Source organism: Apodemus sylvaticus, chromosome 22 (genome assembly GCF_947179515.1).
Source record: "Apodemus sylvaticus chromosome 22, mApoSyl1.1, whole genome shotgun sequence".
In the NCBI taxonomy this organism is placed as follows: domain Eukaryota; kingdom Metazoa; phylum Chordata; class Mammalia; order Rodentia; family Muridae; genus Apodemus; species Apodemus sylvaticus.
The window spans coordinates 20,615,610-20,643,149 of NC_067493.1; the positions used below are offsets into that span (position 1 = coordinate 20,615,610).

The 27,540-nt window shown below is 39.0% G+C and overlaps 2 protein-coding genes across 3 annotated transcripts in view; both read left to right on the forward strand.

The window, feature by feature from the left end:
• LOC127672426 (cytochrome P450 3A25) overlaps window positions 1–25,364 on the forward strand; it is a 48,725-nt gene extending 23,361 nt beyond the window's left edge. The window contains exons 8-13 of the mRNA XM_052167587.1: window positions 7,877–8,004; window positions 9,312–9,378; window positions 11,429–11,589; window positions 14,555–14,781; window positions 21,190–21,352; window positions 25,269–25,364. Coding sequence (XP_052023547.1) covers window positions 7,877–8,004; window positions 9,312–9,378; window positions 11,429–11,589; window positions 14,555–14,781; window positions 21,190–21,352; window positions 25,269–25,364 — 842 coding nt within the window. The remainder of the gene's footprint in view (window positions 1–7,876; window positions 8,005–9,311; window positions 9,379–11,428; window positions 11,590–14,554; window positions 14,782–21,189; window positions 21,353–25,268) is intronic.
• Window positions 1–27,540, forward strand: part of LOC127672424 (zinc finger protein 431-like) — a 313,721-nt gene that overhangs the window by 107,134 nt on the left and 179,047 nt on the right. The window lies entirely within an intron of this gene.

The following is a 27,540-nucleotide window of genomic DNA, read 5'->3' on the forward strand; positions in this document are numbered from 1 at the left end:
GGTATTCCAGTTTTCTAGGTTAATATCCACTTATTAGTGAGTGCATAGCATGATTCACCTTTTGAGTCTGGGTTACCTCACTTAGTATGATATTCTCTAGCTCCATCCATTTGCCTAAGAATTTCATGAATTCATTGTTTCTAATGGCTGAATAGTACTCCATTGTGTAGATATACCACATTTTTTGCATCCACTCTTCTGTTGAGGGATACCTGGGTTCTTTCCAGCATCTGGCAATTATAAATAGGGCTGCTATGAACATAGTAGAACATGTATCCTTATTACATGGTGGGGAGTCTTCTGGGTATATGCCCAGGAGTGGTATAGTAGGATCTTCTGGAAGTGAGGTGCCCAGTTTTCGGAGGAACCGCCAGACTGATTTCCAGAGTGGTTGTACCAATTTGCAACCCCACCAGCAGTGGAGGAGTGTTCCTCTTTCTCCACACCCTCTCCAACACCTGCTGTCTCCTGAATTTTTAATCTTAGCCATTCTGACTGGTGTAAGATGAAATCTTAGGGTTGTTTTGATTTGCATTTCCCTAATGACTAATGAAGTTGAGCATTTTTGAAGATGCTTCTCTGCCATCCGAAGTTCTTCAGGTGAGAATTCTTTGTTTAACTCTGTACCCCATTTTTTAATAGGGTTGTTTGGTTTTCTGGAGTCTAACTTCTTGAGTTCTTTATATATATTGGATATTAGCCCTCTATCTGATGTAGGATTGGTGAAGATCTTTTCCCAATGTGTTGGTTGCCGATTTGTCCTCTTGATGGTGTCCTTTGCCTTACAGAAACTTTGTAATTTTATGAGGTCCCATTTGTCAATTCTTGATCTTAGAGCATACGCTATTGGTGTTCTGTTCAGAAACTTTCTCCCTGTACCGATGTCCTCAAGGGTCTTCCCCAGTTTCTTTTCTATTAGCTTCAGAGTGTCTGGCTTTATGTGGAGGTCCTTGATCCATTTGGATTTGAGCTTAGTACAAGGAGACAAGGATGGATCAATTCGCATTCTTCTGCATGCTGACCTCCAGTTGAACCAGCACCATTTGTTGAAAAGGCTATCTTTTTTCCATTGGATGTTTTCAGCCTGTTTGTCGAGGATCAAGTGGCCATAGGTGTGTGGGTTCATTTCTGGATCTTCAATCCTGTTCCATTGATCCTCCTGCCTGTCACTGTACCAATACCATGCAGTTTTTAACACTATTGCTCTGTAGTATTGCTTGAGGTCAGGGATACTGATTCCCCCAGATTTTCTTTTGTTGCTGAGAATAGTTTTAGCTATCCTGGGTTTTTTGTTGTTCCAGATGAATTTGATAATTGCTCTTTCTAACTCTGTGAAGAATTGAGTTGGGATTTTGATGGGTATTGCATTGAATCTGTATAGTGCTTTTGGCAAAATGGCCATTTCAACTATATTGATTCTACCGATCCATGAGCATGGGAGGTTTTCCCATTTTTTGAGGTCTTCTTCCATTTCCTTCTTCAGAGTCTTGAAGTTCTTGTCATACAGATCTTTCACATATTTGGTAAGAGTCACCCCAAGATACTTTATACTGTTTGAGGCTATTGTGAAGGGGGTCATTTCCCTAATTTCTTTCTCAGCCTGCTTATCCTTTGAGTATAGGAAGGCCACTGATTTGCTTGAGTTGATTTTATAACCTGCCACTTTGCTGAAGTTGTTTATCAGCTGTAGGAGCTCTCTAGTGGAGTTCTTTGGGTCACTTAGGTAGACGATCATGTCGTCTGCAAATAATGATAGTTTGACTTCTTCCTTTCCAATTTGTATCCCTTTGACCTCCTTATGTTGTCGAATTGCCCGAGCTAGTACCTCAAGTACAATATTGAAAAGATAAGGAGAAAGGGGGCAGCCTTGAAAATGACACCATTATTAAGATATACTTCACATGTAAAAATAATGCAACTACTTAAAAGTTTAATTCAATTTTTGATCACCAAAGGCTATACATTTATCATCATTGTCAACCAGAAAATGTGTTCACCAAGAAAATCATTTCATTCTTATCTCCCATTTCTCTTCCCAATAAGAAAATGCCCAACTCACTGTCTGCTACTCTAGATCTGCTTATTCTGGGCATAACATCAAAATACAATACAAATATTTTACAAAATATATGAAATTTGGTGATAAGTTTCTTTCATTTACCATCATATATTTAACAAAACCATTTGCTGACGCTCCCATATTCTGTAGACAAATCATATTCTATACCATCTGATGGGTATTCAAGTTATTTTACAGATTTTGGGGTGTTGTGAATAACACTGTCATGGACACTGGAATTCAATATTAGGTCTTAACATTTGTTTTCATGTTTCTGGGTGGGCAATTGGTGTGGAATTGGTGAATTATTATAACAGAATTCTGTGTTTGATATGTTGGGCAACTGAAAAATTGCTTCCACAACAGCTGTAGCATTCAATTATGCTGCCAGCAATTCTCAAGGTCTCCATTTTCTCTATATCCTATCTGAAACTTCACTTTTCTTCATGACTTTTTAAATTATTACCACCTTAGTCCACATTTTGGAGTCCAACACAATGAGGAATTTTTTTTATATTTTTTACTTTTTTTAAAAATATTTTTTCTTTCTTTCTTTTTTTTATTCGATATAATTTATTTACATTTCAAATGATTTCCCCTTTTCTAGCCCCCCACTCCCCGAAAGTTCCTTAAGTCCCCTTCTCTTTCCCTGTCCTCCCACCCACCCCTTCCCACTTCCCTGTTCTGGTTTTGCCGAATACTGTTTCACTGAGTCTCTCCAGAACCAGGGGCCAGTCCTCCTTTCTCCTTGTACCTCATTTGATGTGTGGATTATGTTTTGGGTATTCCAGTTTTCTAGGTTAATAACCACTTATTAGTGAGTGCATACCATGATTCACCTTTTGAGTCTGGGTTACCTCACTTAGTATGATGTTCTCTAGCTCCATCCATTTGCCTAAGAATTTCATGAATTCATTGTTTCTAATGGCTGAATAGTACTCCATTGTGTAGATATGCCACATTTTTTGCATCCACTCTTCTGTTGAGGGATACCTGGGTTCTTTCCAGCATCTGGCAATTATAAATAGGGCTGCTATGAACATAGTAGAGCATGTATCCTTATTACATGGTGGGGAATCCTCTGGGTATATGCCCAGGAGTGGTATAGCAGGATCTTCTGGAAGTAAGGTGCCCAGTTTTCTGAGGAACTGCCAGACTGATTTCCAGAGTGGTTGTACCAATTTGCAGCCCCACCAGCAGTGGAGGAGTGTTCCTCTTTCTCCACACCCTCTCCAACACCTGCTGTCTCCTGAATTTTTAATCTTAGCCATTCTGACTGGTGTAAGATGAAATCTCAGGGTTGTTTTGATTTGCATTTCCCTAATGACTAATGAAGTTGAGCATTTTTTAAGATGCTTCTCCGCCATCCGAAGTTCTTCAGGTGTGAATTCTTTGTTTAACTCTGTACCCCATTTTTTAATAGGGTTGTTCAGTTTTCTGGAGTCTAACTTCTTGAGTTCTTTATATATATTGAATATTAGCCCTCTATCTGATGTAGGATTGGTGAAGATCTTTTCCCAATTTGTTGGTTGCCGATTTGTCCTCTTGATGGTGTCCTTTGCCTTACAGAAACTTTGTAATTTTATGAGGTCCCATTTGTCAATTCTTGATCTTAGAGCATACGCTATTGGTGTTCTGTTCAGAAACTTTCTCCCTGTACCGATGTCCTCAAGGGTCTTCCCCAGTTTCTTTTCTATTAGCTTCAGAGTGTCTGGCTTTATGTGGAGGTCCTTGATCCATTTGGATTTGAGCTTAGTACAAGGAAACAAGGATGGATCAATTCGCATTCTTCTGCATGCTGACCTCCAGTTGAACCAGCACCATTTGTTGAAAAGGCTATCTTTTTTCCATTGGATGTTTTCAGCCTGTTTGTCGAGGATCAAGTGGCCATAGGTGTGTGGGTTCATTTCTGGATCTTCAATCCTGTTCCATTGATCCTCCTGCCTGTCACTGTACCAATACCATGCAGTTTTTAACACTATTGCTCTGTAGTATTGCTTGAGGTCAGGGATACTGATTCCCCCAGATTTTCTTTTGTTGCTGAGAATAGTTTTAGCTATCCTGGGTTTTTTGTTGTTCCAGATGAATTTGATAATTGCTCTTTCTAACTCTGTGAAGAATTGAGTTGGGATTTTGATGGGTATTGCATTGAATCTGTATAGTGCTTTTGGCAAAATGGCCATTTTAACTATATTGATTCTACCGATCCATGAGCATGGCAGGTTTTCCCATTTTTTGAGGTCTTCTTCCATTTCCTTCTTCAGAGTCTTGTTTGTTAACATTAAGAAGTGAGAGAAATAAATTTGATCCTGTTCTTTGGTTGTGAGAAAGTCTTCCTGTGGGTTATAATTAAAAACTTACTTCATCTGTAATTTTTCCACTTACTTATAATCTCACTTGAAATGTAGACATTGGGTATATATTATTACATGCCAGTATTTTAAATACAGTTGGGATACATTGGTTTTAAGAAAACTTATTGAATTTAAAAAAAATGTGTTATCATTTTAAGACTAAAGTGTAATGGCAAAGTTACATGTCAGCTATAGTGAACTATAGCTATTTACATTTTTAAATGAATGTATAAAATAAAGAACTTTTAGACTAAAAAAAATATTTTTATTTTCCATATTCTTTGTTTACATTCCCAATGATTTCCCCTTTCCCAGATCCCCCCTCCCCATATGTCCCATAAACCTTCTTCTCTCCATCCCTTCTCCAATCACCTCCCTCCTTTTCTCTGTCCTTATATTCCCTTCCAATGAATGTTATACATGGGCACCAGGGAGCCAAGTGGTTCTACAGCCTTCTGTGCACATCCCACCAGGAGAGAGTGATTTTGCAGCAGCGCTTTTATTTCTGAGTGCAGAAGTGAGATCTCCACCTTCTCTCTGGAGGGGAACAGCTAGGAGCACACAGGGCAAACAATCAGTGGAGCAGCTGGGACAGAAGTTTTCTGGCCACCATTTGCACCAGGGAGCTAGGCAGCTCTACAGACTTCTGTGCACAGATCTTGCAAGAAGAGAGTTGGTCTCCCAGGAATACAGACACAGGCTTACAGGCCCACAGGAGGGACAAGCTCCGGCCAGAGACAGCAAAACCAACTAACACCAGAAACAACCAGATGGTGAAAGGCAAGTACAAGAACTCTACCAATAGAACACACGGTTACTTGGAAACATCAGAACCCAGTTCTCCCACCACAGCAAGTCCTGGATACTCCAACACACTGGAAAAGCAAGAGTTCAATTTAAAATTGCATCTCATGATGCTGATAGAGGACTTCACAAAGGATATAAATAACTCCCTTAAAGAAATACAGGAGAATATGGGTAGAAGTCCTTAAAGAGAAAACACAAAAATACCTTAAAGAAATACAGGAGAACTTGGGTCAACAGGTAGAAGTCCTAAAAGAAGAAACACAAAAATACCTTAAAGAATTACAGGAAAACACAAACAATCAAGTGAAGGAACTGAACAAAACCATCCACGATCTAAATATGGTAATAAAACAATGAAGAAATCACAAAGTGAGACAACTCTGGAGATATAAAAAAAAAAAAACCTTGGAAAGAAATCAGGAGTCATTGATGCAAGCATCAACAACAGAATGCAAGAGATAGAAAAAAAAGAATCTCAGGTGCTGAAAATACCATAAAAACATTGACTGACAGTCAACGAAAATGCAAAATGCGAAAAGCTTATAACCCAAAACATCCAGGAAATCCAGGACATAATGAAAAGACCAAACCTAAGGATTATAGGTATAGAAGAGAGTGAAGATTTACAACTTAAAGGGCCAGTAAATATCTTCAACAAAGGTATAAAAGAAAACTTCTCTAACCTAAAGAAAGAAATGCCCATTAACATAAAAGAACCCTATAGAACTCCAAACAGACTGGACCAGAACAGAAAGTCCTCCTGGCACATAATAATCAAAACACCAAATGCACCAAACAAAGAAAGGATATTAAAAGCAATACGGGAAAAAGGTCAAGTAACTTATAAAGGCAGGCCTATCAGAATTGCACCAGACTTCTCACCTGAGACGGTAAAAGCTAGTAGATACTGGGAAGATCTAATACAGACTTTAAGAGAACACCAATGTCAGGATAGACTACTATACCCAGCAAAACTCTCAATCACCATAGATGGAGAAACCAAGATATTCCATGATAAAACCAAATTTACACAATATCTTTCCACAAATCCAGCCCTGCAAAGGATAATAGATGGAAAATGCCACAGGAGGGAAACTACACCCTAGAATATGCAAGAAAGTAATCTTCTTCCAACCCTAGAAAATGCAAGAAAGTAATCTTCTTCCAATAAACCCAAAAGAAAGTAACCATACAAACATAAAAATAGCATCAAAAATTACAGGAAGCAACAATCACTATTCTTTAAGATCTCTTAACATCAATGGACTCAATTCCCCAAATGAAAAGACATAGACTAACAGAAATATTTTTCGTGTAAATCTAAAATTTTATCAGAAAATGTTTGGAATTCTTCTTTCAATTAATTTCGTATTGTTTGTCATGTCTAGCATTTTATCTGTATTATTTTCCATGATAATCTTCAATTTTAACTTTTTTCTATATATTTCTTCTATTTTATCAGAAATATTTTCCATGTAAATCTCTAATTTTATCACAAAATGTTTTTAATTCCACCTTCAATTAATTTAGAAAGGTTTTTATGTCTACCATTATATCTGTATAATTTTCCAGGAAATAGTCAATTTTAATGTATTTTACTATATATTTCTTGAATTTTATCAGAAATGTTTTCCGTGTAAATGTTCAATTTTACCTGTAAATGTTTATAATTCCACTTTCAATCAACTCAGAAATACTTTTATGCCTACCATTATATCTATATAAAATTTTCCATGATGATGTTCACTTTTAACATGTTTTTCTATATATTTTGCGAATTTTTTCAGAAATATTTTCCATGTAAATCTTCAGTTCTATCATAAAATGTTTCTACTTCCTTTTTCAATTAATTTAGCAAGGTTTTATATGTCTACCATTTTACTCTTTAATTTTCCATGAATATTGTCAATTTTAATTTTTTTGTATATACCTCTTCTATTTTATCAGAAATGTTTTCCATGTAAATCTTCAATTTTATCAAAACAAAAAAGAATGTTATACATGAATTCTATATTTGCATTATTTCCATCCCTCCTTTCACCCTCTAACTCCTTTCATGTCCCTAATTCCTCCTCAAATTCCTGACTCTTCTTCTTTAAGTATAATGGTTGCATAAATGTGTACTCATTTATGTGTGTGTATACATACATATGCATGTGCATGTCTGTGTGTATATAAGCATATGTATATGTGTGTGTATATACACACATGTATATATCATACTGAGTCCATTTAGTATTGCTTTCATGTACATGTTTATGGCCAAGTACTTGGGATTGGATAGCTTATCAGGGTCTTATCCTTGGAGAAAACTGATGCTTTCTCTCAATAGCCACTAATTTCCTATGACTTTTAATCTAGAGGTAAGAGCCTGTGAAAATTCGCCTTCCACATTGGCATGTCAGCCCATGTTATCACTACACAGGTCTTGTCTGGACCACAATATATTTGAGATTTCATGGGTCCAGTTTCCATGTCATGTCTAGAAAATACAATTTCATGGCAGGCCTTTTCCTTTTCTTGCCTTGACAATCTTTCTATCCCCTCATTCATGTTTTTCCCTAAGCCTTGGGTATAGGGCTTGCACTGTAGAGATATCAGTTGATGCTGAGCAGTCAATTATCACTCATTCTCTGCATTTATTTTTTCTCTGTAGTTCTGTTTCCATTTCTTACTCCAATATATGAGATGTTAAATCTCTCCATTTTCCCAAAAGATTCAATGAACTTTTTCAAAAATTTTGTAAAAAGGATGAAGAAAGATCGCCTTGATTCAAACCAGAAGGTAAATGGGACACTACTCTCATGATGCTCAGAGTCTGGTCACCATGCTCAGGGTTTGGTCATTACACCCAGGTTTTGACCTTGACCCTCAGGGTTTGACCTTCACACTCAGGGTTTGACCTTGATACTCAGGATTTGGTTATGTATCAGGCTCTCGGTGTGTGATTTATGCACCTTCCTTTGTGTTCTCTTAAAAGTAAATATAAAAAACTCTGATTAGAGCAAGATGGTGTTTACATCTTAGGGAGACAAGTGCTAGGCTATTCCATAAGAGAAAGAATAAAAGAATAACAATTTCACATTTGCCAAAAGGAGTGATAGTTATTATGCACTGAGATAAGTACCAGTCAAATAATATTGCCACCACCCTTCACTGAAAAAAATGTCAAAAATAGAATTTGCACCAAGAAATTATATCTACTACTATTATTCTGTCTTTAAAGTTAATATAAAAATGATTGCTATCTTAAATATCTAATTTTGTCATAGTTTCCCAACATAAATATCATCATGGCTCAAGTTAAATTTGAGTATGTTTTTCTTTGTGTGGGAGTATTTTCTTGACAGTGAAGCCACAAGACACTCACCCAATAGGTGTATATGTTCTCTGGGCAAATAGTTTGCTAGCTGCTAGTCTACCTTTATTATATTTGGCCCGGAAGTCCAAAAATTCTGTTTGCAGACTGGGGAGGAAAGCACCTGTGATGCCACTTAGAATTTTGCAGTATCTGGAATGTGGAGCACCAGGGGATGCTCACAAAAAATTTGGCAGTGAAGTGAGCACTACAGATAGATATAATCAAGGAGGCTTTTAGTTAAGCACTGTGGAAAGAGAACAGAGGAGAATTGGAGTCTGGCCAGAGATATGCTCATGAGCCAGAGACAGAGCAGAGGAACAAAGAGAAAAGCTGTGTTTCTCTCAGGGAAATGGCTTGCTCCCCAAGGCTTACTGGTCAATGCTTTAATTTTCCTTTAATTTTAAGTGTACAGATACTTTTACTACCTGTACGCCTATGCACCATATATGTGCAGTGCCTGAAAAGACTAGAAATGGCCATTGGATCTCCTGGAACTGAAGTTATAAGTAGTTATGAGTCACCATGTGGGTGTTGGGAACTGAACTCAGGTCCTCTGCAAGAGCATTCAGTGCTCTTAACCACTGAGAAAGTTTTCAAGCTGCATAGACACTTGTATTCACTGATGTCTCAATCCACATACATAAATTCCTGGAATCCAGAGGTGAACCCCTGTTTCAAGTGTGACTCCCAACTAAACATCCATCATTAACATGTCTCTTTTTGCTTCCAGAAGAGAATGGATTTTCTTCAACTGATGATGAATACTCATAACTCTGAAGGACAAGAGTCCCAGAAAGGTAACCCATGATGCTTCACAGTTTGTGTATCAAGAAGCCCAGAGGAAAGAAGGTGTCAGGACGTATGCACACCGGAGCAGGGAGGGGTAGCAGTACAGGCTTGGGAGCATTTCTGTACAATTTCAGAAAGACACCTACATCACACACAGGGATGATATGTATGGTATCCACAGGAACATTCTAGAAGGACACCAGTGTAAGTGTAACCAGAAACTGTAGGGCAGCCACAGGGAAATGTTTCATGCCCAGAAGTTCTCAGTACTGGGTCATCTATGACAAAGCAAATTCTGATTATCAAATTATCCCATCCCACTGATTTTGGATCTCTGCTAGGAATTTGTATCCAAGACCTCTCAGGAAGCACACTGTCTAGTGGTAGGGATGGCCACTGGGAGTGCATAGTGGATTGTGTTCACCATCTTCATCCACAGATTATTTTTACTTCTCTTTGTAAACAGCAGCTGAGAAACAGTATACACTGATCTTCTTCTTTCTTTTCCTCCTTGTTTGTTATCATCTGTGGATGCTTTGAGATGGAAATTGTTATTACTGTTATAGCCACTGAAGGATGGCCTTTCAGCTCCATCATTTAGTTTGCTCTCACCAGTCATCACTCTTCATACAGGAATGTATAAACATTTTAAATTCTATTCTTATGTTACAAAATGTGTTCACTTACTTCTATCATTATGATTTCCTGCATCCCATGCCATGCTCCTTTGATTATTAGTTATTTTACATTCAACTATCTCATGCATGTCCACTCAGGGCCCTTTATGTGACATTGTATGTTCTTACTACTTCTTTTGTTTTAATTTTTTAGCGCGCGTGCGTGTGTGTGTGTGTGTGTGTGTGTGTTATGTATGGTGTGTGTGTGTGTGATAAGATGGACCTCTACTGAGATTGTTTACATAGGGTTGAATCCTGCTATCTCTATTCTATGGGTTTTGGCCAGTGCATAGTGGCACCCATCATGGTCCATCATGGTAGCAGGAGTCCTGGCATCAGGAGTTCAAGGCAGCTGCCCACACTTCATGTACAGTCAGGAAATATGAATGCTGGCACTTGGATTGCTTTCTCCTTTTATTTAGCTGAGGAAGCTACCTGATAGAATGGTGCCACAACTAAGATAGGTCTTCAAGGACTGGGGCAGTTGCTTAGCGGTTATGAACACTTGCTGCTCTTCCAGAGCTCACAGCTACTTGTAATTCCATTTTTCAGGGAATCTGACACCATCTTCTGACCTCTGTGGACACACACACACACACACACACACACACACACATCAATGAATGCAAATATTTGGAAACAAGACTAATAAAGTTAAGACATTCCCTTATAATATCCAGAAAGCAACTAAATCTAAATAATATCCCAACAGCAATCCACTAAGCTTGTCTCCTAGGTGATTCAAGATCCAGCCAGGTTAACAATCATTTTCAATTATGACAATACTTTGTCTTTATCCCACACTATGATAACAATATGGGTTGGAGATAATCAAGTCTCTTGAATTGTTGTGATGATATAAATTTGGCCTAACAGAGGTGGTAAAAAATAATATAGACCTTAGATTATTCATCCTGGATTAAACTAATTGGACTTTGGGACTGAAGAGGCAGCTAAGCAGTTAAGTGTACTGACTGCTCTTTCAGAGGGCCTGGATTTCATTCACAACACATGACATTCACATGGCAGTTCATAGGTATCTGTAATTCCAATCACATGGGATGTGATGTCACAAGCTCTCTCTTGGCCTCCCTGGACACATGTGTGTATGTGTGTGTGTATGTATATGTGTATGTGTTTGTGTATGTGTGTGTGTGTATGTGTATGTGTGTGTATATGTGTATGTGTATATGTATATATGTATATATTTTTTTCTTTTTTCTGGTGTTTCAGACACCAAAGTGGAACTCAGTCCAAGTTACCGTGAACTGCCTTTCTCTTTTCTTATCTAGACAGCTGGGAGCACTATTTCTATTCCTCTCATCTTAACTATGATGTTCTGCTTTTACCTTCCTTATCTGAAACGTTTTCTCCCTTTTAGCTCTTTCTGATTTGGAAATGGCAGCACAATCTGTTATTTTTATTTTCGGAGGCTATGATGCCACAAGCACCTCAATTTCCTTCATAATGTATGAACTGGCCACTCACCCTGATGTGCAAAAGAAACTTCAGGATGAGATTGACAGAGCTCTGCCCAATAAGGTGAGTAGATGGTACCCCAAGAGAGAGAGGGCAGAGGTAAAGGACTAACAAAAACATGTATCACTTGCAATGAGAATTTTTACAAAGAGCTATACAATGGTTCTTCCACCCAGGAAGAGTCTAAAAGAAAAATAAGGTGAAGGACATAAGAAATGAATGTGACCCATAAATCTTTGATACACAATCTTTGATAGAGAAATGGTTCTGGTGGATTTGTTACATATAATGACAATAAAGCCAGTAGAAGATACCCAGGAAACCTGTATGACTCTTAAAAATAAGCACCAATCCCCAAGTGCCTGGACAGTTATCTCTGCTCATATCTGTGGGTTGCTGTCCTGGCTATCTAAGGTGTGCTGGCCTGGCCTTCATTGATCTCAGCAGGCTGAAAAGACATTACTCTCAATAGGTCTGCTGTTTAGTACAAATAGCATGGCATTTATGTGTGTGATGTACATGAGTTGAACTAAGACTTTTCTTTCCTAGGATTAGTAATAGCATAGATTATCTATCAGACTATTTCCTGTCTGAAACCTTGGGTGCTAGCTAACATCTCTTTAATAGTTTCTTTGAGTATCAGCGCCCTCTGCTGACAATAGCCTTCTTTACAGCCTCTGCTGGACAGTTTTCTCATCCTCTTGGAAGTCTCCAGATTGAACACTTAGAATTGGCTAATATTCCAACCCCAGCTGTATGGGAATGCACTCAGTGATATAGCTAACAGTGAAGAAGTCAAGGGATGAGCCAGTGTCTCCAGCCCCAAAGCCAACTATTTATTGTTGTTTTTGTTTTTGTTTTATTTACTCTGTGTGTGCATATGTGTCCATGCCGCAGCACATGTGTGGAGGTCAGAGAATAACTTTCAGGAGACAGGTCTCTCTTTCCACAATTTTATTGTGAGGGACCGAATTCAGACTATCAGACTTGGCAGCAAATACCTTTACTCCTTGATTCATTTCACAAGTCTTCTAAACCAAACTCTAAATCTCTACATGATAGTTTTTGAATGTTACTCAAGGTAAGAGACATAATAATTCCCATACTGTCTCCATCTTCTTGCTTGACTGGGAGGTTTTGAATTGTGAAGTTATTTGGGACTCATGTGGCTGTTCAGGCAGAGTAGGGTTAAATGCATCTCCTCCAGAATTCATCATCAGGTCTGGAAGCAACAACTGCTATGCTCATCTAGCTACCAAGGACACTGTTGCACGTGGTTTCTGGTCCCCATTGGAACATCATACTAAGTGAGGTAACCCAGACTCAAAAGGTGAATCATGGTATGCACTCACTAATAAGTGGATATTAACCTAGAAAACTGGTAAACCCAAAACATAATCCACACATCAAATGAGGTACAAGAAGAACGGAGGAGTGCCCATTGTTCTGAAAAGACTCAGTGAAGCAGTATAGAGCAAAATCAGAACAGGGAAGTGGGAAGGGTTGGGTGGGAAAACAGGGGGAGGGAAGGGGACTGATGGGACTTTCGGGGAGTGGGGGTTCAGAAAAGGGGAAATCATTTGAAATGTAAATAAATATATCAATAAATTAAAAAAAAGGAAATGGCTCTAAACATTTTAAAATTTATACCCTTTTAAAAGTTAGCACACAAAGCAATGTGAGTCACCGGGCCATTGTCATATGCACTGCATTAAACCTGTCTTTTGTTCATCCTCCTCCCACATTGCCCTCTCTGACCTCTCTTACCAGGATTATCCTTTTCCCCAAATTGTATGTGGATCTGTTTTCATTTCACATCTCTCTCCCTCCCTCTCTCCCTAACTATATTTCCCTGTCTTTCTCTTCCCTCTCTCCCTTCCTGCCTTCCTCTCTTCCCCCCATACTCCTTTTGATCCTGGTTTTCCTTACTTAACCTAATGATCTCTAAGTTCACCTGTTTCCAGGAAACTTTATGGTTTCATATCTGTGTAGTCAAGAAACATTCTGTTATTCGCACATACCCCTTTTGCTTTATCCACTCATTCATCTCTACTTGGACACCAAATCCATTTACATTTCTTAGCTATTGTGAATAGTGAAACAATAAACAGAGGCTTACTGGCCTCAATGTTGCATTAGCCAAGAGTCTTCTAAATACACTGGCATCAATGTGGTGTTGATCTAGAGCCTTCTAAATATGTACTAAGGGGGTCCCAGTTAGCACTAACTGTCACCTTGAATAGCCTAGATTCACCAAAAGAGTTTGTATCTTGTGGTTGTGCCCAATTGTCTGGCCCTTTTAGTGGGTAAATTTACAACAATAAGCTCTCTGAGTCTTACTGAGTGACCATGGGACTCTTTCTATCAATGAGGCCATTGTTATCTCATTGTGAGAGGTGGGAACTTCTCTTGAAGGTGGGGCAGTCTTTCAGTCAGATCCTCTTTTTTCTCTTTCCTTGAGATTCTAACCTATCCCAACACTTCCTTTATGTGTTTATGAAGTTCTTCCTCTCTTCATTTCTCTGGAAAAGGTATTTTTTCTCCTTTGGAATCTTCTCTTTCACCAGACCACAAAAGGGCAGCACGTAGTCTCTCATTTTACCCAAAAATTCTTCATTATACCTATCAATAAACCAATCCTGTATGATATCAAAGGAGCTTTCTGTCATTGTCAGCCTGGTTGGACCAGGAGTAGAGAGTTTGTTCCTTGCAATAGTATATTTCCTTGGTGTCAGCTAATAGTCTATGGATATAAGACCACTTTGTCTGAGTATCATAATATATTGGTCATATATACTCACAAGGAAAAAAATTCAGAGCATTAGATTGCTGATCAGGGTGGGGTGGTGGTGATATGGACATTGGAGTGTCCCAACTGCTCCAATATTTATAATTATAACTCATATCTAATCATCATAGGTGTATAATGATTACTAAGACTAAACTTTTCCACTAATTGAGGTTAGACTTTAGAGCTTCTTAAGATCAATCCAAGACTAATCTGGAAATATCTGTGTCCTTTTCCTAGGGTCCTGTCACTTATGATGCCCTAATGGACATGGAATATCTGGACATGGTAGTGAATGAAAGTCTGAGATTGTACCCAATTGTTAGTAGGCTAGAGAGGGTCTCAAAAAAAGATGTGGAAATCAATGGAGTGTTCATTCCCAAAGGGACTGTAGTTTCGATACCAATCTATCCTCTTCATCGGAACCCCGAGTACTGGCCAGAGCCTGAGGAATTCCACCCTGAAAGGTATGAAGATATTGGAAAGTGGTTTCCACCATGAAAAAGGCAGGTTAAATACATAACATCTGTTTAATTTGCTGTTCCATGCTGTGAAGATATACTGTCATGGTTTAAATAGGCTTAGTCCCCACAGACTTGTGTGTTTGAATGATTGCTCCATGGGGAGTGGCACTATTAGGAGGTATGTGCTTTTAGAATAGGTGTGGCCTTGGAGAAAATGTATCATTGCGGGGGTGGGCTTTGAGTTCTTATGTTCAAGATCACCCAGTGAGAGAGAGACCCTCCAGCTGACTGCCTGAAGAAGCAAGTCATTCTCTGGCTGCCTTCAGATCAAGATGTAGAACTCTTGACTACTCCAGCACCAAGACTGCCTGTGTAATATCATACTTCCCACAATGATGATAATGAGGTGACCCTCTGAAACTGTAAGCCAGGACCAATTAAATGCTTTCCTTTATTAGAGGGGCCATGGTCATGGTGTATATTCACAGCAATAAAAACACTAAGACAGATGTCATAACCAAGGCAACTATGGTGAAAGAAAACATTTAATAGCCAGAAGCTGGAAAGAACCCAAATGTCCCTCAAAGGATGAATGGATACAGAAAATGTGGTATAGTTACACAATGGAATACTACTCAGCAATTAGAAACAATGAATTCACAAAATTTTTAGGCAAATGCTTTGATCTTGAAAATATCATCCTAAGTGAGGTAACCCAATCACAAAAGAATACACATGGAATGCAATCTCTGATAAGTGGATATTAATTAGCCCAGAAGCTCTGAATACCCAAGGCACAAATCGCATAACAAATGGCTCCCATGAAGAAGTATGGAGAGGGTCCTGATCCTGGAAAGGATTGATCTAGCATGGGAAGGGAATATAAGAACAGAGAAAAAGGAGGGAGGTGATTGGAGAATGGATGGAGAAGAAGGTTTATGGGACATATGGGGAGAGGGGATCTGGGAAAGGGGAAACCATTTGGAATGTAAACAAAGAATATAGAAAATAAAAATATTTTTTTTAAAAAAGAAAACCTTTAACTAGAGACTTGCTTACAGTTTTGGGGGTTTAGTCCATATTATCATGGTAGGGAAGATGGTGGCATGCAGGCAGGTGCTGTGCCAGTAATCGGGAGATACATCCTGACCCATAGGCAGAGAAAGAAACTCTAGCATGGGCTTTTGAAACCTTAAAGCCCTCCTCCAGTGACATATATCTTCCCAAAGGCCACACCTCCTAATCCTTCTAATCCTTTCAAATAGTGCCTCTCCTAGCCGACTAAGCAATCAAATATAGGGACCATTATTATACAAACCATCACACTTTACTTCCTGATACCCACAGGCTTGTAGACATGTTATAATGCAAAAAAAGCATTCAGTTCAACTTCAGAAGTCCCCTTAGTCTATCAGAGTCTCAATATTGTTTAAAAGTGCAAAGTTCAAAGTCTCCTCTGAGATTCAAGGTAATCTCTTAACTATAATCCCCTGTAAAATAAAAATAAAAACCAGATCATATAACTTCCAAGATACAATGGTATAGGATATGCATTTCCATTCCAAGAGGGAAGAAAGGGACCACAGTGAGGACATATTGGACAAAAGTGAAGTCAAACCACAGCAGGACCGACTCCAAGTTCTCTACCTCCAAGACTAATGTCAATGTACTCTTCAGATCTTCAACTCCTTTCAGCTTTGTTGACTGCAACACATGTCTCTCTATTGGGCTGGTTCTATACTTGGTCTTTATCTTTCCTTATCAGGTATCCTGAGACTTTGGAATCTCTAACATCTTGGCATCTCCAGTGAACTCCAGGCTTCACCTTCACAGCTTCACACAATGGTCTCTCGGGGCTTCCATGCAGGTTATCCTTGATATATGTTTGGCTTCTTTACTGGAGCTTTACTGGAGGGAAATTTTATAATCCCTCTCCTGTATTCTTGACTATAACGCCAGAACAATTTGTCTGAACCTGCCAAGTTCTAATACTTGGTGCAGCTAGAACTTGCCCCTCTCCTTCAATTACCTCTGCAACATCTTTTTATTGTAGATGATTTCCTTCACTGCTGAAGCTTGCCTATAATTTCTTCTCAGAAGTTGGAAGCTTAGCTGACTCGGGTCTGTTTATTTTCTTGAGCACAGGACTTGGCTCTATAGAACTTCCTGGTGTCCCTTTTCTTCTCAAACTGTATACTTTTCATTTTCCTTATTCAGTCTGCTTCTTTTTATTATAGATCTACATAGAGTGAACACTAATAAACACATGAAAAATCAGTACTAAGCTGTCTTGAAATCTCCTCTGCCAACACCATTAATCCAAAAATCTTCAATTTAGCTTCAGGCAGATTTTTTGGACAAGGGCAAAAGCAGTCAATTCTTTTGATAAAATATCACAGGAGTGACTTCTAGGACTATTACTAAGATTCTTCCCCTCTGACACTTCTTGAACAAGGCAGTCACAGTTTATACCTCCCTCAGCAGTATTCTTCATGCTCCAACTAAGAATCTGGCCCATTAAGCCCTGCTTAAAGAAGCCAAAGACTTTTCTAGTCCAAAGTCCCAAATGCTTCTATGCTCCTCCAACAAATAGCATGGTCAGACTTATCACAGTTATACCCCAGTCCCTGGCACCAACTTCTGTCTTTGTCACTGTCCTATTGATGTAAAGGGACACAACGACCAAGTCAACTATTATGAAAGTAAGCATTTAATTGAAGACTTATTTACTGTTTCATAGAATTTGTTTGTTATCATCAGGGCAGGAAGCATGGAGGCATACAGGTTGGTACTGCAGTCCCAACTAAAAGATACATCTTATCCTGGTCCATAGGGAGGCAGAGAGAAAGAGAGAGAGAGAGAGAGAGAGAGAGAGAGAGAGAGAGAGAGAGAGAGACAGAGAGAGACAGAGAGACAGAGAGAGACAGAGACAGAGAGACAGAGAGAGACAGAGAGAGACAGAGAAACAGACAGAGAGACAGACAGAGACAGAGAGACAGAGAGACAGACAGAGAAATTATAGGCTTGGCATGGGCTTATTCATTTATTTATTTATTGAATATAATCTTCATTTACATTACAAATGCTAAACCTTTCCTGGTTTCCCCCCTCCCTGAAAACTCCCAACCCCTCCTCCCACCCCTGCCCCTCCACCTGGCCCACTCCTACTTCTCCCCACCTCAATTTCTCTTTGTTGGGGAATCTATTGAGCCTTCACCTGGCCAAGGACCATTCCTCCCACTGATGCCCGACAAGGCATTCCTCTGCCACATTTTTGGCTGGAGCCATGTGTACCCCTTGGTTGATGACTTAGTCCCTGGGAGTCCTGGGGCATCTGGGTGTTCTTACCATGGGGCTGTAAATACCTTCAGCTCCTCCAGATCACCCTCCAACTCCTCTATTGGAACCCCCATACCCAGATCAATCAATGGTTGGCTGCTAGTATCTGTCATGGGCTTCTAAAACCACAAAGCCCATCCCCAGTGACACACTTCCTCCAACAAGGCTATTGAAATATGGGAGCCATCATTATTCAAGCCACTACAATGCCTCTACAGGAAGTCACAGATATGTGATTTTATAACCCTTGACATCTTTTGTATTTTTGGAATTAACATATGTGTGTGTGTGTATGTGTGTGTGTGTGTGTGTGTGTGTGTGTGTGTGTGTGTGTGAGAGAGAGAGAGAGAGAGAGAGAGAGAGAGAGAGAGAGAGAGAGAGAGAGCAATACACTCAAAGCCAGAAGACATCAGGTCTCCTAGAACTAGAGTTACAAGGGATTGTGAACTGCCCAGTGTAGGTTCTGAGGACCAAACTCAGATCCTTTGGAAGAGCAGTGACCTCTCTTGATCACAATCTCTCCAGACCCTGGAATTCAAACTTATAAAAATTCTAAAATGATAATTATTATTGAAATTGCACAAATATATCATTCAGAGTACCTGAGTATTAACATTAACCTCATTAATAAGGTAATACCTATTCTTATAGGTGTACATATTTTGGTGCACATAGAGACTTAGAAAAGATGATGTAGCATCATTTCTGCTGTATTTTGAGTTACTGTTTACTTAAAGTAAATCACAAGCAATCTGCTATTTCATAGTATGTATGTATTCTTGGGTCACTCTATTCTGCTATAATTTCACGAAGCATTACCTAATTTTAGAAATGAGTGTTTATTTTCTTTCAAGCACGTTTACCTCCCTAAATTTATCACTAGCTTTAGAGGATTTTGCTATATTTGTGTCAAGAAGGAGTGTGCATGCTGCAGCATGTATTTGGAGGTCAGAGGACAACTTTGGGAAGTTGTTTTACCCTTCTGTCATGTGTCCTAAGGATAGAACTCACATTATCAGGCTTGGCAGCACACTCCTTTATCCACTGAGCTATCTCATTGGTCCAATCATGAGCTCTCATCCATTTAACTAGAAACCTTCTCCTGGGTCCTCAAGTGTAGATATAACAGCACAAATAGAGGTCTGGAAAGTGGAAACAACGGAAATCAAGACTCTAGTCCTTTCTTGAGTTGCCATCTTGGGCCAGTTTCTGGCAAGTCTCCATGAAAGCCTGAGTCTCCCGTGAGTATGAGATATTCCTTCTTGGAAAAGGCTTGAACATTCTTGTTATATTCAAGGTCAGTGATCAGGCATGTTTTCAGTTTAAAAATGGATTGTTGTACCCTACTGTGTTGGAAAACAAAACCAAGAATAAAATTTAAGGCAGTGGCTTGAGGGAGAATGAGTTGGGCACCCAAACTTCATAGGCCTGTTTACTGTGCCTTGTGGATGGCCTTGTCTTATTGGCAGTGTTGGCCCTAGTGCTGTGATTATGTCTGAACATTGAACATATGAAAGGGATCTATCAGAGTTGATTGATTTCTCTGCTCTCTTGACCATAAAAATCTATAGGTTTTCCCTAGTCTCACTACTTTTACTCTTATAGTTCATAGCCTGTCACTTTACTTTTCTTTGACCCACACAATCATTAAACAGTATCTGCAAATGGTTACCAGGATTGAGACAATCAATGAAAAACCTAAGTGTGTCGAATATTTGATCTGTGCTTCAATATACTATAGGTTATGCGTCCATATGATTTTTGTATAGAGGGGATCCAGGTATGTGTATAGGTGCTTGTAGGGGTACCCATGTGTATGTTTGTATGTGTGCATGTTGGAGAAGCATATATATGTAGGTGTACATGCAAAATTGGATGAAGATGTGTATTGTTATATATGAAGTCTGGAGCAAACCTCAGATGCCACTCTCTAGGTAACCTCCACCTTTTGTTTGTGACATGACCGCTCATTGACCTAAGATTTCAGGTGGAATAGGGTCACTGTATAGTGCACTTCAAGGTTCTAATCATCCTTGCCTCCCAGTTTGTCACTGTGAAACACAGAATACCATGTCCACCATTCTGTGGAAGTTCTTGAGATCAAACTCAGGTCTTCACCCTTGCCAGACAGCTACTTTCCTGAATAAGCCAATTTCCAAGCTCCATATAATTATTATAATGAACTTCTTGTGCCCACTGTGTAAACTCCCTGTCCACACATAACCCGATTTGTCCACACGCCCTTGTTATTTTATAGTATAGCTCATGAAAGCATTTCATTTTCTCTCCAAAATATAAAAACAGTTTCAAAAGACCAATTAGTCCTATTCTTCTCACTTTTTCAGGATTATTTATTTTCATTTATATACTTAGATAATAAAAAAATCAAATTTGAATAAGTTCGGCACAAAATTTTCAGTAAATTATTTTTAGCTTCATGGAGAAGGTAGACATGAAAGTCATACATGAAGCTAAAATAGAGTCTTGTCCTATGGCCCCATAAAATTATTTGGCTTTAGCTATTCTATGGAGGAGGGGCGAGAATGAAAAAAACAATTCTGAGGGAGAAAAGGGAGAGAGGAAGAAGAAATTGAGGAAAACACAGATGAGCAGAATTACAAAGAAAGGAAAAAACGAGAGGGCAGGTTGACAGTGGGATGGAGGGGAAATTAGCATTTCCTATAGTAACTGAATTTCTTCATGTCCCCACTAAGTGTGAGGCAAAAACCTACTTTGCCTTCATTTATCCAATCCCAATATGACTTTCAGAGCAGAACATATCAACGTTCTGGATGGGATTGTGTGTGTGTGTGTGTGTGTGTGTTTTAAGGATGTGTTTTTCCTTAAAAGGCTTTTACTTCAATTTGTCTCAACAACACAGAGTGCCTACATTTTGGTGTGAGTGGGAAGGGCACTTAGCTCACAGGTTTTTAGTCGGGCACCTGCGGCCAGGATTCAGCTACAAGTCCACAAATATATGCTGTGCCATCTTGGCTGGGGTTATCTCCAAACATGCAGCTCTTGGTGTCTCTATGTTTCATCACAGTATTTTCATCCCTTCTTTGGCTCCAGGTTCAGCAAGGAGAACAAGGGCAACATTGATCCATATATATACCTGCCCTTTGGGAACGGACCCAGGAACTGCCTTGGCATGAGGTTTTCTCTCATCAGCATGAAACTTGCTGTCATAGGAGTTCTTCAGAACTTCACTGTCCAGCCTTGTGAGGAGACACAGGTGAGGCAATAAATGTCAACAAATAACATTTCCAATCTTACATTAAAAAATAAAGACTTAGAGCTTTACATGTGGAAAATAAAATGCTTGTCTTTGCTACTTTTCTATTGCTGTGATTAAAAAAAAAAAAAAAAAAAACCTTGACCAATGCATCTTATTTTTTTAAAAAGTGTTTAATTGGGCTTATGGTTACAGAATAGTAAAGTCCATGGTGATAGAGTGAAGACATTGTGGCAGCAACAGCTGAGAATTCAGAGAGAGACAGAGAGAGGGGGGACTGAGAATTAATGATACCAGCCTTTTGAAACTTCAAAGCCCACCCCCAGTGATACACCACTTTCATTGAAGACTCCGTCTCCTTATCATCTTTCCCAAACAGTTCCATTAACTTGGATTCAAGAATCCAAACTTAAACTCGTGGGAACCATTCTCATTGAAACCACCACAGTACTCATTAACCTTTTAATAATGCATGTGTAGTCTTATATGAACTTTCAGATCCTGAACTGACCTTAAACCTGAACTCAGGTTTCCTCCCTAAGCTGTGTCTGAGATAAAGATACAATAAGGAATTCATTTAGAGTCAGTCCAGATGGGTGGGACAAGAGTATACGAAATCTCCTTGAAATTAAGTCCAAGTTAACTGGAGATGGGGAGAGATTGTGAACAAAACACATACATTAGTCACCTTATCATGGTTTTTAAATGGGAGACATAAGTAGGACTTAAGAGAACTTTCTACTTTCAGGGGTTCCCAATTACTGGCTGTACCTTAGAACTACTGAAGAGCCTTCACAGTGTCTGGTCAAATCAGATACACTGAAATAATTCACCACAAGTGTGGCTTTAAAACATACCCCTTACTTCTCCTACTAACCCAAAGTTGAGAAGCATTGATGAGACAGATTGTTACATGAAATCAAGCACTTCAGACATACAGGCCATCCTGGCCATTTGATCCTACATTTCAGGAGTTCTGCTCCAGCAAAAATAACTTCCTTTTTATACTTTCATAACAAGTCTCTGTTTCTGATTTTATCTTCCTCTTTACTCTTTTAATTGCAGCTCAAACCAATACTTAAAAGACTCACATAAACATTCCCAATCATAATCAGGGCTCATTTATTCCATTTCTGTTACTGGTTATTGCCAAACTGTCTCAGACTCACCAGCAGCCCAAATAATGGCATGGAGATATTTTTATTAATTATGAAAGCTTAACTTAGGCTTGTTCCCAACAAGCTCTTATACTTAAATTAACCATCTTATACTAATCTACATTCTACCACTTGGCCCATTGCCTCCTGAGTACCCAGCATCTGTTCTTTCCTCTTCATCTTGCTGGTGAATCCTCTCACCTGATTCTTTCCCAGCATGTTTATCTATGCCCAGGAGTCCCACCTATTCTTTCCTGGCTGGCTATAGGCCATCAGCTCTTTATTAAACCAATCAGAAGATGTTGAACAGAGTGTTTACAAAATACGATTTCGCCATAAGAATAGCAATACCAAAGTCTAACCTGTAATTGGATCTCTGCTGGCACAGAGATCAGGATTAGAATAATACAAAATCAACATTTATAGTGCACAAAAGGATCAGCCCAACAATTGTTTCCCACAGACTCTTCATCTAAACCATCCAGTTTAGTTCTCTGTGTTGTATTCTGTAGCTGCCTGCAGCTACTACGGACTGGGTTCCTGGAACAGAAGCTGAAGGATGGATGGGGAAGGGTTGAAAAGAAGGAGGCCAAGATGATAGTTTACTGATCGAGGCCCCAACTTTAATGGCAGTCAGACCATTGAACAGTTTGGGCAAGCCCCTCCCCTCAGATTCCAGGCTGAGTTCAAGGAAAATTGTCTGGCAGTCCTTGGCTTCTGCTCAGCAGCTGGGTGGGTCACCTGCTTAATTCAGGAATTCATAGACATGGAGGAACAATGAACTTCACCTTCACTCTGAGCTTCTCCACCCTAGGTGGAGGAGGATCCTGACTAACACAGGATTCCCTGCTCAACAAAGGCTAGGAGAAGTTTACCTTAACCAATGTCAAGTACACTCTGAGCACTCCACCATAGGATAAAAATTGCTGCTGTAACCTACTTCTCTATTATGCCCTAATGTTAGATTCCTGCCCGAAGCCCTTGTCCTTGGCCAATGTCAAGTTACTACCATGTGGCATGACACCCCAATATGGCTCTGTACAACTCTGAATCTTCATTGAATTGAAGAATAGACCATCCCTTATATAAAGTATTTGTGGTGCTTTGCTGCATATATATATATTATATATATATATATATATATATATATATATATATATATATATATATATATATGTATATATATATTCCATATATATAGAAATAATTCTATATGTATATGTATAGAGACATACATGTATTTTAGAGAGTCATTGCCAGTTTAAGAGTTCTTAAAACATTATTTTATTTTAAAATTTTTAACTATAATCTTTATACATGTCTTTATAAAACATGCACACAACTCAGGTTATTATTTTAACAAAATGTTAGAATAGTAAGATAGAATATGTAGAATGTTGAAACATTTTTCCTGAAGAACTTAAAGACCAATATCTCATTTCAAAAAAATGTATTGTCTTTTTTCTCATTAATGGGTGTGGTAGTTTGAATATGAGTGGCCCTCACTCACAGGCTCATATGTCTGAATGCTTATTTGTCAGGGAGCGGCACTATTTGAGAAGACATGGGTGTGGCTTTGTTGACAGAAGTGTATCACTGAGTATGGATTTTGAGGTTTCAAAACTTCACACTGGGCTCAGGGTTGTTGCTATCTCTGTTTGTGGATCAAAATACAGTTCTCAGTTCCTTCTCCAGCACCATGCCTGCCTACTTATTGCCATGCTCCTCCTCAATATGATGAGAATGGACCAAGCCTCTGAAACTGTAAGCAAGCACCCAATCAGGGTTGCTGTGGTCCTGGTGTGTCTTCACAGGATTAGAATAGTGACTAAGACAATGGGGATACTATGTATATTGCTGCCTGATGGTTATGTTTCAAAACACATGTATGAAATATATAGTGCTTTCCTGTTCTGTTGCCTTTTTTCAAGGAAGATCAGGAGGACTTTAGTGGCCTGTGGTAGTATTGTGTCTGTCCTGTAAGACTGGCAGCAGTTTTTTAGATGGGTACATGGACAAAGCATTTTGTTTTGAAACTAAGCAGGACTTGGGAACACCTGACAAACTTTAGTCACCCACAGTCTGACATCCCCCCCCCATGACAAATTTTTCCTTGTACTGAGATCAAATTGCTACAGGAGATGATTTCCCCCTCCAGACTGAAGCAACTGAGGCAATATTATTATGAAAACATTTCAGACAACCCTTGGAAACTAAAATAACAAAGGCCAAAGCTGCCTGAGGTCCTTGCCCACCACCAAACTGAGAGGGGACAATGGAGGCCCAGCTGAACCCCCCCCCCCCCCATAGAGGTGAAATTGTGATACCTGCCCAGTATTACCTTATGCTTCAACAAATGTAAAATTAACTTTATATGGCCTTCAAAATTCATTTTCCATATATTTATGTTATGATCTAAAATGTTAACATGTCCTTTTCACTTAAAATTTAAGTCACTAAAAATCCCAAACCAATCTCTCTTTTCCCTGGCTCTGTATACATAGTAGGTATTCAAGAAATACTTTCCTGTATAAAAATAGATAAGGGATTTTATTATCCAGTCTCAGTGAATATATAGGCATAATGAACTCAGGATAGATGGCTGATATAGATGACTCAAATCATTATATCACACATGCTGATATATGGTGTATTGTGTATATAAAGCATCATGGTCCTTAATGTATCTGTTCTCCTTGCTTCTGCCCTTGCTGGTGGTTCACTCACTGCTTCTCATTATGATTGTTCAACCACTGCAGATCCCCATGAAGTTCAGCAGGCAACCGATTTTCCAACCTGAAAAACCCATCACCCTAAAGATTGTGTCAAGAGATAAACCCAGAACTGGACAGTGAATTTCCCTCAAGAACCATGTTATATTCTTCAAGGAGACTGTGTCACAGAAAATCAGAGAATTTAATTAAGCTTAGAATAAGACCAACATAATATGGGCATAATCAACCTTCCATGATGACTGATTATTCAGAAATGAATCCAATATGCTCAGTGGCTCTGCAGTGTATCATCTACTGTGTGATTCAAAGGAAATTATTAACTCAATGGCAGATGCATGAAGAGGTTCATCTTCTGATTCTAGTGGGACCATCTACACTGATTCCAGTTAGTTCCATCAATCCTGAATTCTAACTACAGTAACTATTTCTCTATAATTCTACCAATAGAAACTATTGTATTGACTGTTAGTAAATGTTTATCAAAATTTCTCCTTGTAAAATGTATGATATTAAGAATAAAAATAATTATATTTTTCAAAATGTGTGATGTACTTTTGTCACAAAACCACTGGCAAAACCACTGAAACAATAAAACAAGACACTAATTCTTTCCAGTCACACTTATGTGAGCCAGTTTGGGATGCCCATTTGACTCTAAAAGTTTGGCAATGTTGATCCATTTTGATTTGACACATTTCTTGAGAAATGTATCCATAGTTTAATTCTGCCACATTTGAGGGATTTATAATATAGCTCAGATGAAACCTTGTTCTTGATTTTAGTATCATCGTCCTCACCTCCCACATCTCTGAATGTCCATGTTTTCATAGACTTCTTGGGAGTAAATGGTTCTTAGTCTTGTCAACTTTAGGGAATCTAGAAGCATCTGGGAGGGATATGGCTCTCCAGGCATGCCTCTGAAGGATTTTTTGATTAAGGTGTGAAGACCTACCCACTGTGGGTGGCACCATATGGAATCTAGGACTATGCAAGTAGACAAAGGAAGCTGAGCATCAGCAAGCATCCATTGCTCTGTCTCCTGATTGTGGATTCCACATGACCAATCTTCAGGATACTGCCACCCTGACTTCTCCAAGATGAACTGACCCAGAAAATTGTGAGGCAGAATCACCTCTTTCTTTCCTAAGTTGGTTATGTCACAATATTTATTACAGTAACAGGACAAGAAATGAAGATTGAATACATTATGTGTTCCTCACTGTCCTAAAGCAGTGACAATAAAATAAACATGGCTGACTGGACCCAAGCCATGCCTGCCTCCCAATGTAGTGCAGTAGAAGACACTCGAACTGCCTGCCTCTCTATTTCAAACCCTCTTCTAGCCTACCATTCAAAGATAGGTAGAAAAGATGATAAATAGGACAAGGGATATAGACCTGTTTAGAAGTAGTTCTTTGGGAGCAATTCCAATATCCATTTGTCAGAATACCAGGGCAGTATTCAGTAGTATTAGGATACCAAACACAAATCAGCAGCAGTTACATGATCCAACAGAAACTGCCAGGTCTCCAGCAAGTTGGTATAAGTCAGTGAGAAAGACCAGAACCAGCCAGGGACACCAGAAGTTCTCTGCCACACCTCTCTCAAAGAAAGTAAAGATCAGCAAAGACAAAGATTCAAGACCAATGAATACTTTCTCCAAACATCACATGTCCTTCCATGGGTCTTGTCTCAGCAAAACACCAGGTGAATCTACCTTACCATGTGAGTCTATAATGCCTGACATATCCAGCAACTTCCACTTCACCAGTGGTTCACAACTTTCATTTAAAAAATATTTTGTGTAGGAGAAATTGGTCAGAGTGATCACTTGACAACTAGATTCCTATGAACCCTATGAAAAGCCAGAAAAATTGGTGTATACTTATAATCTTAGCAGTATAGTGACAAAGGCAGAGCCATCCCTGAGCTTGATGGATGCATAGTCTTGCCAGTTGGTGAGTTCACTGAGAGTCCCTGTCTCAAACAGTAAAGTGGAGGTCCAGCAAGTTGGCTCAGTGAGTAAATTGCCAGCTGCCAAAACTTACAACCTCTATTCAGTTTCAGGGCCCATTTGCTAAAAGGAGAGAACCAACAATAAGTTTCCTTATGATTTCTACACAGGCACTGAGATATATGTACATTTGTGCACATACATACACCACAATGCAATCTTAAATAATAATTATAAAGTAGAGAGACATTGGGTAAGACTTACTGACATCAACCTCTGACATCAATACATATGTACACCATGCGAATATCTAACTACCTATACAAGCAAATAACACACACA